General features: G+C 47.3%; 1 protein-coding gene across 5 annotated transcripts in view; it reads left to right on the forward strand.

Moving 5' to 3' along the window:
* Rhogef3 (Rho guanine nucleotide exchange factor 3) overlaps positions 1–17,838 on the forward strand; it is a 114,056-nt gene that overhangs the window by 84,689 nt on the left and 11,529 nt on the right. For all 5 annotated transcript variants that reach the window (XR_013084720.1, XM_076807295.1, XM_076807296.1 and 2 more), the window contains 2 exons: positions 4,724–4,838; positions 14,163–14,290. Coding sequence is in view for 4 of the 5 variants with exons in the window: in XM_076807295.1 (XP_076663410.1) it covers positions 4,724–4,838; positions 14,163–14,290 (243 nt within the window). In the remaining variant the exon portion in view is untranslated. The remainder of the gene's footprint in view (positions 1–4,723; positions 4,839–14,162; positions 14,291–17,838) is intronic.

Consider the following 17,838-nt stretch of genomic DNA (forward strand, 5'->3'; position numbering starts at 1 on the left):
CTACGTTTTGCAATTAATATCTTTAATCAGCTTAATTGAGCACGAGAGCTTATCACTAAAGAAGCTTCTGAATTTTTCACTGTTATCGAACAGTGAAAGCAGAGCGCAGAAATTAATGTGGGCCTAGTTATGCAGAAAGCTACCAATTATCTGAAACTGAGTGAATTTAGTTTGAAGATTTTAATTGTTAAAGAAAAGTAGATGAATTTATATTCGGTATATTTTATTTCTCGTTATTCCTTTACAATGTTTTCTAATGGATTATGTAATAGTGAGTATGGTAGGTGTACCGTTTGTGGCCAGTGTGCATAATTATCTTATTTTTAAACTGCTCGCAGATCATTGTTATGTGGAGAATTTCGCATCATAAATATTTTCTTTAGTATACCGCCAGACATATAAGTTTATATTTATTGCTTACACGAAAAAATATTATACTTTTTAAGAAGTGGCCGAAACTGGTACAATACCTTAAAGTGGCCACAAATGGTGCATCTACCCTAGTATAATTAATATTATTTTAAATTTTCTGTAGCTTTTGTTTTTTAAGCCTAAAATCGAACCATGGCTTGGTAGTTTTAATACTGGTATAATTCAAGAGTTGTTCTATGGGCTAGTAATTTTTTCCAAAATAAAGAACACAAAATTATGGGATCCATACCGCGTTTAATTAATTCATTGTCATTCTGAGGGTTGGTAGCTTTCCGCATAACCGGGCCCATACGTGCCTGCTGACTACGAGTCGAAGTTTCAATGCAGCATCCACCAATTCATTCTCAACTGGAAAGACCGTCGCTACTGCTTAGCGTTCCGAGTTTCGAGAAGCCGAGATACCGTAGGATTCGTAGAGAAAGTTCCAAGGAATGTTTGCTTTAGAAAAGAGCGTCTCTGTGGACAGCCAGAGGTGGGTGCATTGCAACGTCCACGGCTACCAAGTTCGCAATTACCGATTTCACGGCGTCATCGTCGATAAATCATCGTGACGGTTGCCGTCGGTACAATGCAGTAACGGTGACGACACTTTTTACATACCTAGCAGTTAGCGCGAAGCTTAAATCAATTTAAGTCGCGGCGAGTGCGCCTCCTGACCGAGTCAAATAAAACTGCAGGTACATTCATATGCCGCGGGTCGCAGCTGGATGAGGGAAGCCGTATTGCGAAACCGGTAAGCTTTTACGACCGGTTCTCGCTGCTCGTAACAGCACACCCACGTGAGCCCGAAACGATAAATACGATTGTTTATTTGCCCCACGGCGCGCCGATTTATCCACGCTGCGCCGTTGCGACGCCGATGGAAAAAAAGAAGCAACTAAAAACGAGTCGTAAGGGCACTGATAGGGGTTGGGGGGTGGGTGGCTCGAATAAATTCGATTTTTAACGCTTGCCCTTAATCCTTTATCTGTAATCGTGGTTTCAAGCGCTTCTCTGTGTATTTCACACCCCCTTTCTTGGAACAGGGGCGAACACCCATACGATTCGATAAATAAGGGACGTGTTCCTTTGATCGTGGGTAGTGATTACACGACCAGATACACATTTGAAAGGCGAACCTAGAGGGTACAGAGTAACGAACTACTTAAGTAGTATTTTTGTTTGATTCATTATCGTGATCAAATTTAGCAGTGACGCACCTACAGGGGCAGGGGCTGGCACCCCCTCAAACAGAAAGGAAAAATGAGATTAAAGTAACCACGACTGAAGTACCTAATTCGAAAAGAAAACTGGATTTTATTCTTTAAAGAAATTTTTATAATCACCTAATGAATTTTATTGCATTTGCATTAAAAATATTGTGATCCGTTCAACTTCACTCCACCTAAGATTAAATTCTAACTGTGCCGCTGAAACTGACCAACCCTCGAAAAGGCCAGGCACGGAGCTATCGGAATTTTCGATCTGCAAACTCACGAAATGTCCCTTCTACGTAATCACGTGCTCCGGTTGCACTTCTACAAATTTGACATTCCCTTTTCCACCTTCGTTCATCCGTCTGTCCTCTGTTGGGGAGAGGGGCGGCAGTCGCGTTTGGCGAATCCGACGATAAAATAATTTCGCGGAATCGCGTTCGTCAGACGGACTAACGAGCTCTTCCACGCCGAGGAAAAGGGGCAGTGGCGAAACGTAGTTGCGACAGCGGGGAGTTTTGTGGAAACGCGATAAAAAAATCCTGATACCGTAGGTGGCGCGCGCTGGCCAGAGTGCGTTTGCATAAATCAACGTTATCCGAATTGCCTGTAACTCGTTGCGCAGCGCCGGAATTCGGCAAACTTTCGCGACGACGGATCGGTATGTTTATTCTCTTTCTCCCTTTTTTTCAATAAATCTAGTTTCTCGGCTACCGAACTGCCGCGGATGCAATCGCGCCTCCCGACGAACGCGTTCGAACTAATTGCGGCCGCGACAAAAGCGTGTTCGCACGAGAAGTCGCGGAAATTGGACATTGTCGGAGTTTTATCACCCGATAACGTTGGTGTCTCGGCCGAAAAATGTTTCCCTTAAATATCGCCCGGTTAGCGGACGAACGGCATTGACGTTCCCCGAAATCCAACAAACTCGTGCTTCCCGCGTTTAAGTTCAACGTAGCCCGGCAGATCGAGCGGAGGACAAACGGTGCCGATGAAAAGATTGGAGCGTCGCGGTGCGGAACAGAGAGCAACGAACGGTCGCGATAATTATAAGTACGAACTCGTGTAGCTTCCATCGATATCTATCTGGAGCCTCTGCTCGTAGCTCGGTTTCGTGACGGCGCGGAAACTGTCTCGTTTCCAACAGCCTTGGAAGTATTGACCGAGTTCCTTGCACTTTCTACACGAAAACGGGGCGATACCGTGTGCAGCGTGTCGTGCCGCCGGATGATTACGAAACTCTTGATAACGGCAGGATTACCGCGCGGCATACGAGAAATCCGCCGCAACTCCCGCCGAGTAGCTAGGCGCCCGTACTTCTCTGATTCACTGCCGGCGTCTCAATATCTCAATTTCCGAATCGCGCGGCGGGAAACAGAAATTCTCGGCTTCCTCTTTGAAACCGCTCCCGCTGCAGGTACGTATCAGCCGCGTAGCACGGATGAGAAGCCAGAACTTTCGGCCGTTTCGACGTTAAATGGGTCACGCTGTTTAAAGAAATCCCATATCGAGGGGAAGAGCCTCCTTTCGGGTCCCACGTATGGCAGGCTGCAAATTAAACGGCACCTAAGACGCGCGAAAAATTCTCCCCGGGTAACAAGGTGTCCGTGTGAAATCCGCCTGCGTGACGTTGCTCTGGGAAAGCCCATAAAGTCGGACATTAATGGCGTTAATCGTTCTACCTATTACCTTGACGTGACCTTACTGTCGAACGCTTCCGGCTCGTCGGGCGCACGCGAGCGCAAATGAATTCCCACGATGCTTTCACTGCGACCCGATACATCATTATCGGCCCGCGGAGATATCGCCGCTTGATAAACGATGAATCGTCTAACCCGCGACGCTACTAACGAACCGATCCGTTGCCCAGCGAAAGGTGCGCACAATGACTGCGGCGCGGCGTGTGCACGCGTCTCGGGTGTCACGTCGAAGCATGATTTTCATCGAGACGGGATGGCGTTTTTCGCCAGGAGAGTTCCTCCGCGGCGGAGGTGTGCGGGCAGCTTGACTGGCAGCCGAGTCGTCCGCGGCTGAAAGCCGGGTCACGAGCCAGCGACGGAGGTGCATCGATTCATTCCACTTTCTACGCGGTTGCTGGTCGAAACGAACCTGAGAGATCCTTTCTCGTGGCCTGGGAGTGGCCCCGGATGAGACTTGTCGGTTTAGAAACAATAAGCGTGTCCTCCTCCTCGGGTCCGACAGCGATGGACGCTCGAAGGAGATGCTCGAGAGCCTTTGACGAGCGAGTTTCTAATTTGAAAACGGGGAAACGATGGGGCTAGTAGTCTTTGATGTTGGGTCCCAGGAATTCTCTGGTTAATGCTTGCAGGACTCGCGGGAAGCTTTACTGATAACAGACGAACAGTTTTCAGGGTGTTCCAATTTAATTGATCCACACATACGTGCTGCGTTTCTTGCTAGGTAGAGATCGCTGTGGTGGGATTGGTAAAATGAGATCCTCCGTATAGATGAAGGAGAATTCTTCGCCGTAACGCGACGGACAATGTTTCCGGGCTTGATTTATACAAAGAGATTAGTAGACGTTCTTTATCACACGGGCGTGGATCATCACCTCGTAGATCATTGTCCCGCGTAATATATCGACATCTCCATGGGACGATTATCGATGAGCGGGCGTGTAAATCACGTCCAACGACCTTCGACCTCGTAATTTATTACTCCGTTCCATTACTTGGCCACGATGACAAGTCTAGCCCTACAATTATTTATGGCGAGATCTAATCGCATGCCGGCATCATTTTTCCCCCCTTCTTAATGTGAAAGTCACTGTTCTCCGCCGTGACCGTGTCAGAGGCCTCGGCGTAAGCGTGAATAACCGAAGGTGCCTTGCTGACCTATCCCAACTATGCATTCCCCTGTCAACAGCTGTTTCCTATCAGTCTGGAGCTTCTAAAATTTCAGTTCGTATCTGTGCCAATGGATGTATACACTGTGCAGTGCCAGTTAGAGGCTTGCTTGTACGATGTACGTGCATCAGTAGGAAAATCGAGGACAGATTGGACGACCGCAGTAAAAAGATTCAGTTTGCCAGGGACAAAAGTAAAATGTACTCATCCATCGTTTTAATTTGCTTTCAGCAATAACAAGGGAGGCTCCTGGCAGCATGGACAGAGTTCCCAGAGGTCGAGCCCCAGTCCCAGTCGACGTCACCACACACAGGAAGCAACCACGCCTCACACAGCCCCTGTTTCTGTGAGTATTTGGAACACCCTCCTGGAAATACGATTTTTTTTTTTTTGTTTAATCTACGCTCTTGATCGCCCAATTACTCTGACTTCTCGCGGCTGCTCGGGAACGATAATCGGTTCGTTAATTAAACCCCGTGAGAACGAGAGTAAAAGTTGGGAAATTACGCTCGCCCTCGTGTTTCCGTGGCTTCCATCGCACGCCACGCTGTAAAATTTAGTAACTCTTCGAAATGGGAGGAGATTGATTTAGCTTGTTCACAGTTATTAACCGATCTCTGCATTTTATCGCTTTAACGAACGCTGCGATTGCCGAGCGTGCGATGAGCAACGTTCTCGAGTGATTTAAACATTTCGAGGCTCCCACGTTTCTCCCTTTTAAAAGTTTCGCGGTCGATTCACCGGCAGCCTTCCGTAACTTTCTTTCCCAAGGGGGGAAAGTCCTGAGCGTCTCTCTTGAACTTTTTAGCCACCTTGTACCGCCCCGACGCGGTCGATAGAACGTTTCTAAGTGCTTGCCAATTCTACTGGAATCATCAGCGATTTTTCTGTGCCGTTTCCAACCGCCGCGGTTTTTGTCTCTCGGATTTATACGCGCGGAATTGTTTCGTCAGATACGGCGAGAGTGGCCGCGATTTTTTTTTACAAACGACTCGACAAATTTCCCTGGGTCCTATGAAAAGTGAAAAATCGCTGGGGGGGGGGGAGAGCGATACGTTCGGAACCGGCGAACCCTTCGTTATCCCAAATTAGCGATTTGTATCGGGTAATTTGTTGCCACTCTAGTGGCAATCCGAATTCCATTAATTACATCGTCAGAAATTCGTAAATTCGGAGAACGGCTGGAACTTGGACGCGTAACGATCCCAATTAATATCACAACCGAAGTGATAAATTGCCGCGAGGAGCTGTTCCGTTTGCGGTGCGCGCACCGGCCAGATAAATCCGCGAACTTGTAACAATGCGACGGCTAGCCGGATAAAACATTCACGGGGTTTAATTAAGCTGACCCCAAGCGGGCGCTGCTGGCCCTCCAGTTTCAAAGTTTATCCAAGAAACTCGGAAGAGGCGCGGTTCCGCTACCATTTCCGCCCTTCTTCGTACACACCGCTTCGCGGTGGAAGTGCTTGCTCGTGATTCTTGGAAGAGCAAACACGATAACCCGGCGCACTGTGATGCTCTTGACGACGAGTTTCGATCGCGTAAAAAGATCGATGGCGTTTGCCGTTTGCGCGGAAACAGTGATATTACAGGAGTAAATGATTCGCGGGTACTTAATTCTGCTGAAAATGAAAACAGAGCTAAGTAGAGGATTGCCTATGAGGAGGAAATACCGCGATAGAAGGGTAAATAAATTTAGCGTTAACAGTTTCTGCCCACCCTTGCGCCAATTAAGCCGATTAATCACGATCCTCTGATACTGCGCTAACAGAGACTTCAGAATGCTTCGAAGCTAAACCTTGAAACGTATTGAGACGATTGAGCGATCAGCCGGTAACTAACGTGCAATTGAGTTCTCAATTACGTCTACACTTGGCAACATACTTTTTCCCGCTACTCAATGTTCCCCAAGGACCAATTACCTTCGTTCCCACTCACGATCGTCCAAAAAAGTCTAATAACCCTCCTCGACCACCTGCGTCGCTATCGGAGCTGCGATGAAGCGATCGAAGGTAGCTACGACATCCGGACGTATTGCGTAATCGCTTCGAATTACGATAAGCCCTCCACGGCGAGGTGTACCGTGACGAGGGTGGCAGAATATTGCCCGGTCGTTTCTCGGTACCGTTGCGGGTAGGCACGTCCCGGGTACGATAACGTATCTAAGATTTGCATCGCCGTGGGGAATTCCACGATCTCGCGGCACGAATCTGGAATGCACCCGTTCACGTCGACGCTCCGTCTCTAAAAGCACGGATCGCGATTACATACCCGGGATCTCGGTCCCGATCCAGGCGCGTCCCCGCATAGAAGGTAGGCCTGCCAGCCGGGAACGTCCGCCGGGAGATTCCCCCGGATCCGGAGTACGGCGGCTGTGGTTCTTCTTTCGGCAACGGCGAACGTGCCGCTGGATAGAAACGTAATGGAGCCGCGGAGTCGCGTAACGCGACGTCGCGACGCTACTTTAAAAACCAGGTTGCCCGTGTTCCGGGACAATCTGTCACGCGGCCGACTATGATCGATATACCTTTCCAGGATGTTACTCCGTAGGTACGCCCCGGCGGGCGACCCGTAGGTTTCCGTCGATGTAGGGATCGGTAAATTATCGAGGAGGGGGGAAAAAACGCGGGGTCGCGAAGAGAAGTCAGTGTCTGTGATATTTTATTGATGGATGTAGCGGCTGAAGTAGACGAAGTAGAAAGGATCAGACTTTCTGGAGGCAAGTGATTTATGGGGGTGCTGGGAAGCGTGATTGGGATCAGCTGGAAAAATCCAAGCGACAGGAAAAGATTTAATAGCCTGTTTTGCAGTTGCTTTTCAGTTCTGTAATATTCGTTTGTAGTCACTTTTCGGGGGAGCTTTGGTGCACGCTCTGTATAATAGATCCCCGTACTCATTGATCTTATTATTCGGGGCTAAATGTGCCCTTTGATGCCCGTTGATGTATTTTGATTACGCAAGGAGACAAAGTACGGGGAATTAATGCAGCAACGGATCATAGAATCATTGTATAACAGGGCGCACAGTAAAACCCATCGAATTACCCTCGTTAAGATAATCACGGAATTCGCGGCGCGGCTTATAATGCCCCTGGCCACGGTTACATCTAATTGTCAGATAAATGCTTGTCCCCGGTGACAGTAACCTGCGCACAAACGTGGGAGACGCAGTCAATTTGACGTGGCATTGTTACCGGTAATGTTAACGAACCGGCCTGCACTGTCGTCACTGTGAATGATGCATGTAGGTCGTTGTCAGTCACTATACGGTGCACAGGTACAGTCAAACGCAGTAATGCAATCGATATATTAACACAGTCCAATTACGAGTCGAGTGTAATTGAAGTATGTAGTTGATGAAATTCTGTCGGCGGCTTCCGTTTCAGCGGGTGAAATATCGGTCTCCATTTTTATCCCCGGAGGCCTAAATTGTTCATAGCGAAGTACTATATTTTCTAATTTGATTAATATCGGATATGATTGCGCGTATGCATAGTATACAGCAATTATATAAGTGAGGATCAACGAGGTCACGGTGTTTCGTTTCACCCCTTAGTTGCTGGTTCGTTCTCGTGTTTAAAGTTTGCGTTAAAGGCCGCAGAAGTGAGTAATCGAGTGGATCGGAGGAAGGGAAGGGATATGAGGAAAAATGGGAAGACGTCGACATAGGGTGTCGTGACAATTGAAACATTCGAATATACCGAATATGTGGGTATAATTAATGTGCCCACTCGTATGCAAACGCAATGCACGTGCATCGGCGTGCATTCAAGCTCATGGCTCGAGACGTCACAGGCGTCGACCATTATTCATTCGGCCGTTCTATCATCTACCGCTTCCGAGGAGGAAATTACGAATCTCTTGTCTAGCCGATCGAACGTCTGACGTCCATCCTTGGAAATAATTTCGCGACTTGCCCCTTCAAATATTTAATCACTTCCACTTGATTGATGTTTAATTACCGAGCTTGAGAATCATCAACGGCTGGGACCTTGATCGATCTTCGGGGACGAAGTTATTTATTAATGGTAGCTGGACCGTTGGATAACTTCTCGTTAAAAGTTCCGAAGGTTAGTGCAGAATTTTCAGCCGGCTGCTCTTCTCGTCGGAACGCAACAGTCGAACTTAAAAACGCTGGAAAAATCTCGTTCGCTCGTGCAGCATTCGCTTTACCAAAACGTTATGCACTTGTGTCTTTTTCACGGGCCACGAATAAAAGTAGTTCCGAGCGACCGCGTTGCACGGCGGTCCGATTCCGTGCAGCGGCACAAATAAGCGCGTATCGATCCTTCTGGTATATCCGTTCGTTAAATCAGAATTTCTTTCGGCGTAGTAGATGAACTGAATGCTTAATCGATTAGTGTTTGGAATCCCAGTGAATCATACCAAGGCACTGAAATCGCACAGACGAATAATTCGTCGATGACCTCGCTAGTCTCGAATTATCGGCGCTCTGTGCAACTTAGGCCCGAGGTGTACGTAGATTAAAGCCTCTGACAGCTACATGCAAATGCTCTCAGAGAACATTAATTAGCCCCTTGACGATCGAGCCCTGAAACGAAAACCTGTCCGTGCGGTCCAGGCCCTCGGAACGAAAACCATCACTGTACGCCCGGGCGATATAGGAAATGCGGCTTTGGGGCCCGTACGAGATGCGGAGGCGGACGACGAGTGGAAAACTGAGGGTCCGTACGAGATACGGTGACGGGCGACGAGTGGAAAACTTAGGGTCCATACGAGATAGGTGCTGAGGTGGTCGTCAAGGCGTTAAGGTTCGACGCGACTCAAAAATTCTGCTAAGGATACTTGGCTCTATTATAGACCGACGCTTTCCAGCCGTCGTTTATAACCCCCTCAATTGGCTACTCGATGCTCGAGGAGACTGCTCGTGCATCATGCCGAACGTATTTGGAACTAAATCAGTGAGAAGAGATAATGAAATTGGGGAACAAGTTAGCAACTGTATGGCCATAATATAAACTTTGTGCCCCTAAAAAGGCAACTTGCTTTCAAAAGAAGCCTTGCTTGGATAAAAAAAGACACCGATGTAAGTGAAGCATTCTAACACCACAAATACTATGAATTTTAAATAGTACCAACGTGAGAATCTTGGACTATGAGTTTTGAATAGTATCACTGTGTTCTGAAAGGGCAGAGACCTACTTCTGGTAATCTTGAAGAGTATTAAACATAAACCTAGAGTAACGTCGATACATGGGTAAGAAGAAATCTTCAAAGCCCTCAAAGATGAAGATATATGCTATACCTCATGCATAGTTTCCTTATTCTTCAGTATTGTTATCCTCTTAAGGGGTTATACCTAGTTAGGAGGCCGAAAAGAGGCGAATGTTTGTGAATGTTTTTGAAAAAGCGGAAGCATATATTTTTACAGAACTTTTTGCCCTTAAAAGAGCAACATTTATAGTTTACATTCTATAGTTTCGATTATATAAACGAAAAATGGCTTCACGGTTATCACTAATGCCATTTTTCGTTGATAAAATCGAAACTATACAGTGGAAAACAAATCCCTCCGTCATTCAGTGGATTTTATATAAAAAATAAGCCCACAAAATTTCAGAAAGATTGGTGCAGTTATTGAGATACTATCTTGCTCACCGTTTTTAAAAAGGCTTCTTGGCTGTCATATTTTTATTATAAACGTAAATAGTTTTCTACAAAAGAATTACCAAACGTTCTTTAAATGTTGCTCTTTTAAGTGTAAAAAGTTTTGGAAAAAATATGCTTCCGCTTTTTCAAAAACATTTACAAACATTCGCCTCCTTTCGGCCTCCTAACTAGGTATAACCCCTTAAGAAGTACGCCGCAACATGCACATTAGAATACTCACAGCGTTTCGGGCGAAATAGAGTTTGACAGGGTTCAGGTGAAGACATTGGTGGCAACAAAATATCGATCGACGGTGTATACACCTTCCGGTATTCTAAACGAGCTTGGACCACATTTCTGTCCAAGGCGGTGTATCCAAAGGGAGGTCGAGAAGTCACTTGACTCCTCGAGGACGAGCATTGTCCGCGTCACTCGGTGCACAGCGAAGGAATTCAGTGCACCGAAATGTCTCGATGCTATTGTCCCGGTCTCTTAATTACGAACGGTTGCTCGACTGATTCCACTTCCATTTATTGCCTTTTTTGCCTGTTGCCCTCTTCGTGGGACCCCTCAGCTTCTTTCGCCCTCTCGGGAAACCTTCAAGTTAATAATAATAATAGTTTAATTGACGGAAGTAAAATCCACTTATACAGAGAACAAAACGCGATAAAGCAGTAAGCAATAAAGCCCTTAGGTACAGGAGGTTGACATCGCAGATATACCACAGCTAATCAGGGCTTAATTTAGACAAAATTTTAGATTTAGAAGTGCGCAGGGAGTCGGCAAAAATATCAGCGTTCAACGCCGGCTGGCTAGCTGTATTACAGACTCTGTTTATCGGGTCGGTCTCGGCCAGATTCGATCTAAAGAACCTGATATGAAAAAGGTGTTTGTACCGGAGTGACCTAGCCTGATCGTTGAGTCCCACCAGACCTAGAATAGCAGTCAATCTCATCGAGCAGCAAATTTCGTAAAAGTTCACTGTTCCCTGCCTACTTTACTCGATGCACCCAGGATTGCCGTGGCTAAGCAAAAAGCACTGAAATATGTTCATTTCGAATTTCGACGAAGCGTTTACGTACGCCTAAAGCAGACGAACTTAGAGGGTACGTATTTTTGGCTCAACTATTTAAGCTTCAAAGCTTCAGCCCACGATGGCATCTCAAAAAGTATTACAGGGGAAGAGGAGTCTATGATTCGATCGACTGGTCTACCGATACCCGAGAAAGTTGTGTCAATTTCGAAACATGGCGCCCCTAAAACCTCCCCTAAAAACTTTCACGGTGAATTTCTTCGAAGCGACGCAACGCCCGCGAAGTAAACACGTGCAGTGTAGATTGAAGAAACTGATTAAGTCGTAACCCCGTTACGTTGAACTCGATCGTAACGAAACGGCAGAAAAGTCGCGAATTTCCTAATTAAGAAGCAGCGCCCTGATACTGAATACACGCGTTAAAGGAATATTCCGGTGAACGGAGGCGGGAACCGCGAAAGATACTTTACAACGTTGAATATGCACATACCATGCGAGGATTCGTGCTAACCTTTAATTAAAACTTTTAATTAAGGTCGACGCGATGTAGTTCGATAGTATGTATCTATCGTTGGTGCACGCGGTGACCCTTGCAAGCGCACACGTACCACGGAGACAGATTCTAAAAGTTCGATCGGACACCGGGGGCCGAAAGCGAGCCAACGAAACCGGGCGGAATGGGCGCGTAATGAAAATATTGGTCTTTGTGCGGGCGTATGGGGGGAACCATTCGGATTCAAATTTATAAACGTCTGGACCGCGAAATTTCGGCCGCGAAACAAACCCTGCCATTCGGAAAATATTTATTGACGGTGTTTGCCTCTGTTGCGGGACGCTGCGGTACGTGATCCCGAATCGCGGCCTGAATCACCAACCGAAAGTATGTATGAAATACGTTACGCGACTCGTTCCACGAACCTACCCCGCAAGAACGGATCCACGAAAAAGAGAAACACACACACAGTTTTTGGTATGTTTTGTCATGTTTCAAAACTCTCTCTCTCTCTCTCCCTCATGCCTTCCAGCGGCACTCACACTTATCTGCACTCTCTCACGGTTTACACATCGCGCATTCCTCACATACCTGCCACAGTTTTCTTCGAAAACGCATCTCTGCTTTCCCATTCTTGCGAACGTGCTTGCCTCGTCGTGAATTTTAAGAGAGACACGCTACTGATACTCTATACAAGACACTTTATACAGCTCGATGCTTCACCGAATTCATACGAATCTCGTAATAGGTCCCTACGTGTTTGTCCTCTTCGCTGTAACCGGTAACCCAATTACCATTCTCCTTCGAACGGTCTGAAAAAATTTCCTCGCGATGTTATCGCGAAGCAGAGGAAGCTGCGCGACAAGAGAACGAGCACGCAAGAGCGATATTTTAAAAATAATTGGGCCGTTCTCTTTTTCTTTGTTCCTAGTTTGTTGCGAGACATTAATTAAGCGACGCGTTCGTGACTGCGGACCGACGGAAGTTTTATTAAAATATTAAACTATAGTGCGTGAAAAAGGCTTGCCTGAACGAGCGGGCCTTAATTAGCGAAACGTCGTAGCAGCCGAGGAGATGGTCGTACATATAATCAAGCTTTGTGGCATCGTGCCATTTGCACCCCTTTCATTTCTGCGGTGCGAGGAACCCGAGATATGTACGCGACGCGCAGATTTTCTGCCGTTGCTCGTGGCAGTGAAGAAACTGCCTCGATACACGAGCCACATCGGCGAAATTACCTCCATTTCGGTGGCGTTCCATTGCATCGAAGCTCGGCACCAGAAATTCAGTAAAATAGCTTGACTTCTATCTATCTTAAAAACTTCATTAAATACGTTGGCAGGCGATTAAATAACTCGCTGTTATCCAGGATGAAGAATAATTTGGTGCAATAACCGATTGTTATCCCACTTAAAAGCTGGGAAACGTTGGAGAAGTAATGTAATACTGAGAAGGGTGCCTAGAAGACGATGAGAGTAGAAATTAGAAGAGGGGTGGGAACTGGCTAAGTGTCTGGGTGTTACTTCGCTCAAATGTTTTGAACATTCTGCGCATTTCTTTTGTGCAAAAAAAAAATATATTTTCTAACGTAGATTTTGCCTGTGAATCCGGGAAAAATAATGACAAATTCTGAGTTACGTGTATATATTTTTATTGAAATTAATGTACATTTATCATATCTGCTACATCGCGCAGTTACATTTAATGACGTGCTTCATTGACTATGAAATTTTAGAAAACAATTATTTTTGTTCAGACAAAACTGCAAGCTCGAAACATTCTTTGCATTTTATAAATGAAAATGATTTGCATTTCGCACAAAATAACCGTACCTATTCGATGCAGAAATGTCTCTGGTGCTCTTTTATTTTGAACTTAAAGGTGGTGTGTCGGAGCGTCTACAGTGCGCAGTGTAGGGTTAATATACATGCACGTGTTGGAAATAGGGCGAGCATTAAATAATTCAAGGCAATTGCGAATTGAATACCGGTCGACTGACTACTACTCTCATTTACCTCCCTGCAGTTGGATAGCTTTGAAATAATCATGCTATCTTTACTAGCCATCCTAATAATCTCTCTCTACGATAAGTGGATTATTAAATCAAATATATTCGAGTAGCGGCGTCCTTATCGCGCCGTAAGCGTGCAGTAGCGTGCAGCTCGGTTGCTACCGGCCGCGTCCCATTGTTCAACATGGCCAGTAAGAAGAAACGTTGAAGTTGAACGTAAATAGAAGCGCGATACCGTAGTCAGGGGTAATATCGAGGCTAGCCGGCGTTCCACTTGTGAAATAATTCGCTAACGAGATACTCGATGGAATATTCAGCTATTACAGACTCCTTTCGATGAGCGTGTCTAGATGGGAGCGATCGGGAGCATTCGTGCGTGTCGAATCATGGGAAAGATCGACGGGCTCGCTACTTTCCCGCGTGAGGTTATCAGCGGGTTATTGCATCTAGCATTTTGATCGGGGCTTCGCGCAACTTGTACCGCGGCAACGTGTAAAATAATTCCGATTATGTTTCCGTTGCAGCCGCTGCACGATCAACGCTCGAGCGCGTACGCGGGGAAGGATAGAAGACGAATTCCTGAGCTGAGCAAGGCGCAGAGGCGTATCAAAGCGTCGAGCACGCCGGCCCTCTTGGATCGCGATGTGGAAAGGTGAGTTATTTTTGAATCAACATTATAATTCATCGAGACCTCGGGGGACATGGCGGCAGAGTGATTTTATCGGTGTTCGGGTCGCGTGAAAAAAAAGCGTCTTGGCCCTCAGCGCTCGTGTCTTCTGAATCGTTCCTCCCGCGAAGTCCGTTTCATCCCTAAAGTTACTTACTCTGAACTTCTTTTTAGAAAATCAGTGATCGATAGTGTTGAGACACGGGGCAAAATAAAATGTTAATACCAGCCGGAAAATTGTCCGAGCCACGTTGACTCGAGTGGATCGAGCGGTTTCAGAGAAGATGGAAAGGCGTAGCATTACTTCTGTTGCTGTAATAGGAAGTAATGCTATGTGACATACATTATGTAGCACGTTCGAGTAAGTGTGTGGCCCTCGTTGACGAGGTCGGTGTTCCACGTCTCTTCTGGTTGCGTTTGTCCTCTCCTTTCGCCCCCCGTCATTTTGTCTCGTACAAACACCTGGGGTGCGCGAGATAAGTTATGAAACCTGCTGGTACCATGCCCCGTGGGTTTCCCGCGAAGATTTCCCTGTTTCAGGAAGCTGCGTTTGCCTCAGACAAAAGTATCGTGCAGGCAAATATTGAAGTAGCGCTATTGGCTTCTCTCGCGCGAGACAAACGCGATAAACGCCTAATTTATTTGCTCTCGGTACACGTTTATTTGTGAGTTTCAACGATATCGACTTGCACCACTGGGCTGCACAGAGGATATAAATCAATAAGCGGGGGAAAGAGAAAGCAAGCGGAGTGGCATAGGAATCTCTCGTAAGAAGAAAATTTCGATAATCACTTCCGAGCGTATCAGGGAACATTTTAATCTCACTGTTTCCCGCCTCTTGGGGGCAAAAAAATGACAAGTTTAATTGTCACGGGGACAAAGAATGTCGCTCGCCGAAAACAGTGGTTTCCACTTTGCGGGATTATCGGTAACGCGGAGGAGAGGCTAGCAACGAGGGGGCTAAAAAATAGTTGAAAAAAAAAGCAGTTGATCGAAGAGCAGAAGCATAGATCAAAGGGGCCGGGATGATCGCGTTCAGATTCGTTTGAAGTGCCTCCTCGTGCTTTCCCGCTTTCCAACGTGACCTCTTGATCCCTTCGGCGTGTCTCGCAGCCTAGGGTTCTTTGCCGAGGCAGGAATAAAGACGTTATTTCGAATGACCCGCCACGGTGCCATCGACTTTGTAACTGGACGAACATTCATCCGGTCGTTGCACTAATTACAACGTGAATGGAGGATCTCCCGCGACATCTTCTCCAGTTTCACGGACGCGCCCCTTTGCTTCCGGCTCGTCTGGCCAGGGAATTCTCCCCGTGGACGTTTCGCGAAGAAGCTACTGTCCTCGGGAACATTTGCCGCGGGAACCACGGCCAGACACTGGCTTAATTCTTGAATCGCCAACACCTCGTGTATATTTCTCAAATTTAAAAGCACAGCGGATGAATTTGTAACTCTCGTCCCGCAATCTGCAGGTAGGTAATACCGCGGAGTTAGTAATAATTTAGTGGAACGTTAAACCACTTCGCTGCGAAACTTTTCACCGCTCGGCAGTTCCAACAATGAGCCGTGGCTCGGCATTATTCTAATTCGAAGTTTCAGGACATAGTGAGTTCCCCTTTCTTAACTCGGTCGAGTCGCTTCGCCTCCACTTTCGCTCCGTTTAACGCGACGAACTTCCCCTCGCTCGTACACGAATGTTTCGCGCTGAAACCCCCCGGCTCCACGGCGACGGAACGGATTTAGAGAAAAAGAAGGCATCGCGCTCCTCGGGCGAGAATCCAATTAAAGATCCCGCGATGCCGACGATACTTCCGCGCGAATGTAAATCAACGTCTGCGGCCCGAGCATTCGAGCGATCACTTTCGCGGGATTTTAATTGTCTTTTCGAAGTCTGATCGCTCGCCCCCAAGTCGCTCGTTTCGCAGCATCTCTACCGGAGCTTCTTCCGCCGGGGAATAATTTAATCCTCCTCGCGAGGTTATTTTGTAATTCGTCGCAGACAAAAAAAAATGGACGAGTTTGGAGAGGCTCTTCAGAGAGGAGTGTCATCTTTTAATATTCTTCGGCTCCGCCGCGGCCTCAACTCATCTCGCGACCTATTCAAGAGCGAAACTTTACCCCCGACTGCCTCGTCGGGCGTAGGAAACTTCCTACTTTCCATCAGTCGTGTAGAAGTATTATGAAGTTTCTCTTTATCGGCCCTTTCCCCGGATTCCCAGTCTCCGTGAAAAATTCCTCCATGAAAAATATTTTCAGACCAAGCGCTCGAGAGCTTGCCGCACTTTACAATCTGCGATCTCGTCACGATCCTCTCGCGATATTAGATCGGAAGTTTCCGCATGACCGATCACGAAACTTGCGACTCAACGACCAAATTTCATCGTTCCAAACGTCTGTGCGGCACCGTGAAAATTTGAAGGTGTAACACCCGCGTGCGCCGATACTAGGTTTGTACACAGATCGATAAGAATGTAAGTTATGGCGCATCCGTGCCACCTGCTCTGGCACACACGAGTTATAAATCGGGGGGAACGACTGGCGAGTTTGCCAAGAGACTAGTGGCCCCATGAAAAATAATAACGTCACGAACGTGACCGCTGTTTCCGAGCTTCCGTTCAGAGGCGTACATAGTACCTACCTGCCTTCACGAAATTTTCGCGAGTTTCCAGAAATTCGCGTCAGACCCTTGTAAACCTTTTAGCCATTACTGGGCTACAAATTCTCGTGGTTCGTGGGAGGTTTAGAGCATCTTACGAGCTGTGAGTATCAAGCATCGAATGCTTCTCTTGATCAGTGAAGACTTATCTTGCGAACAAGGTGTCGCGTGAAAGAGCCTGGCAAGCCGAGCACTATTTATCGGAACGGAAAATCTAGAAATCGGTTTAGGCACCTAGGAATCTAGAAGTCGATCGTCGATCGGAGGAAGATCGTGGCATGGATACGGAGACGGTCCAACAAACGAGGGACCGGACACGGATGAGGGGCGAAAAACGGGGCGCAGAGGAAACGAGGACGCCGACAGGGATTAGCAAGAACGACGGAGCGCGCGGTAGGTGCACCGTGTCAAATTTGTACGTGGAAGGTGGCGCGTCCCTGAAAGGAGAGTAAAAATTCCGGCGATTAAAAGGGGAACGAGAGAGGAGCAGCAGGCCACTGTCACTACAATGGATAAATGGTACCTTTTGTGGAGACCGACGGCTCTTCTTGGCCGCTCCTCTCCCGCCCACGAACCCCCCGAACGAACGGGACGGGGAGAGAGGAAAAAAAAGAGGAGGGAGCGAGGGTGAAACACGCGACGGAGGGAGAGGAACGAAGTAAAAAGAGCGACGGTGGAGGGAGGGACGAGCAACCCTCGGCTCGTCCGTTTATACCTGAAGCGACCCTTGAAATCTGTTCTCGGAAGAGTTCATGAGGTGCACTGGCACACAAACCCCGGCACGCACACACGTGAGCGGCGCTGGTCCTCTGTGTGGCCGGCGAGGCCTTCAGTCGCCCGCAGCTCGTCGTTCAATGCACTTCCTGTGCAAGAGTGG

Source organism: Andrena cerasifolii, chromosome 2 (assembly GCF_050908995.1).
Source record: "Andrena cerasifolii isolate SP2316 chromosome 2, iyAndCera1_principal, whole genome shotgun sequence".
In the NCBI taxonomy this organism is placed as follows: domain Eukaryota; kingdom Metazoa; phylum Arthropoda; class Insecta; order Hymenoptera; family Andrenidae; genus Andrena; species Andrena cerasifolii.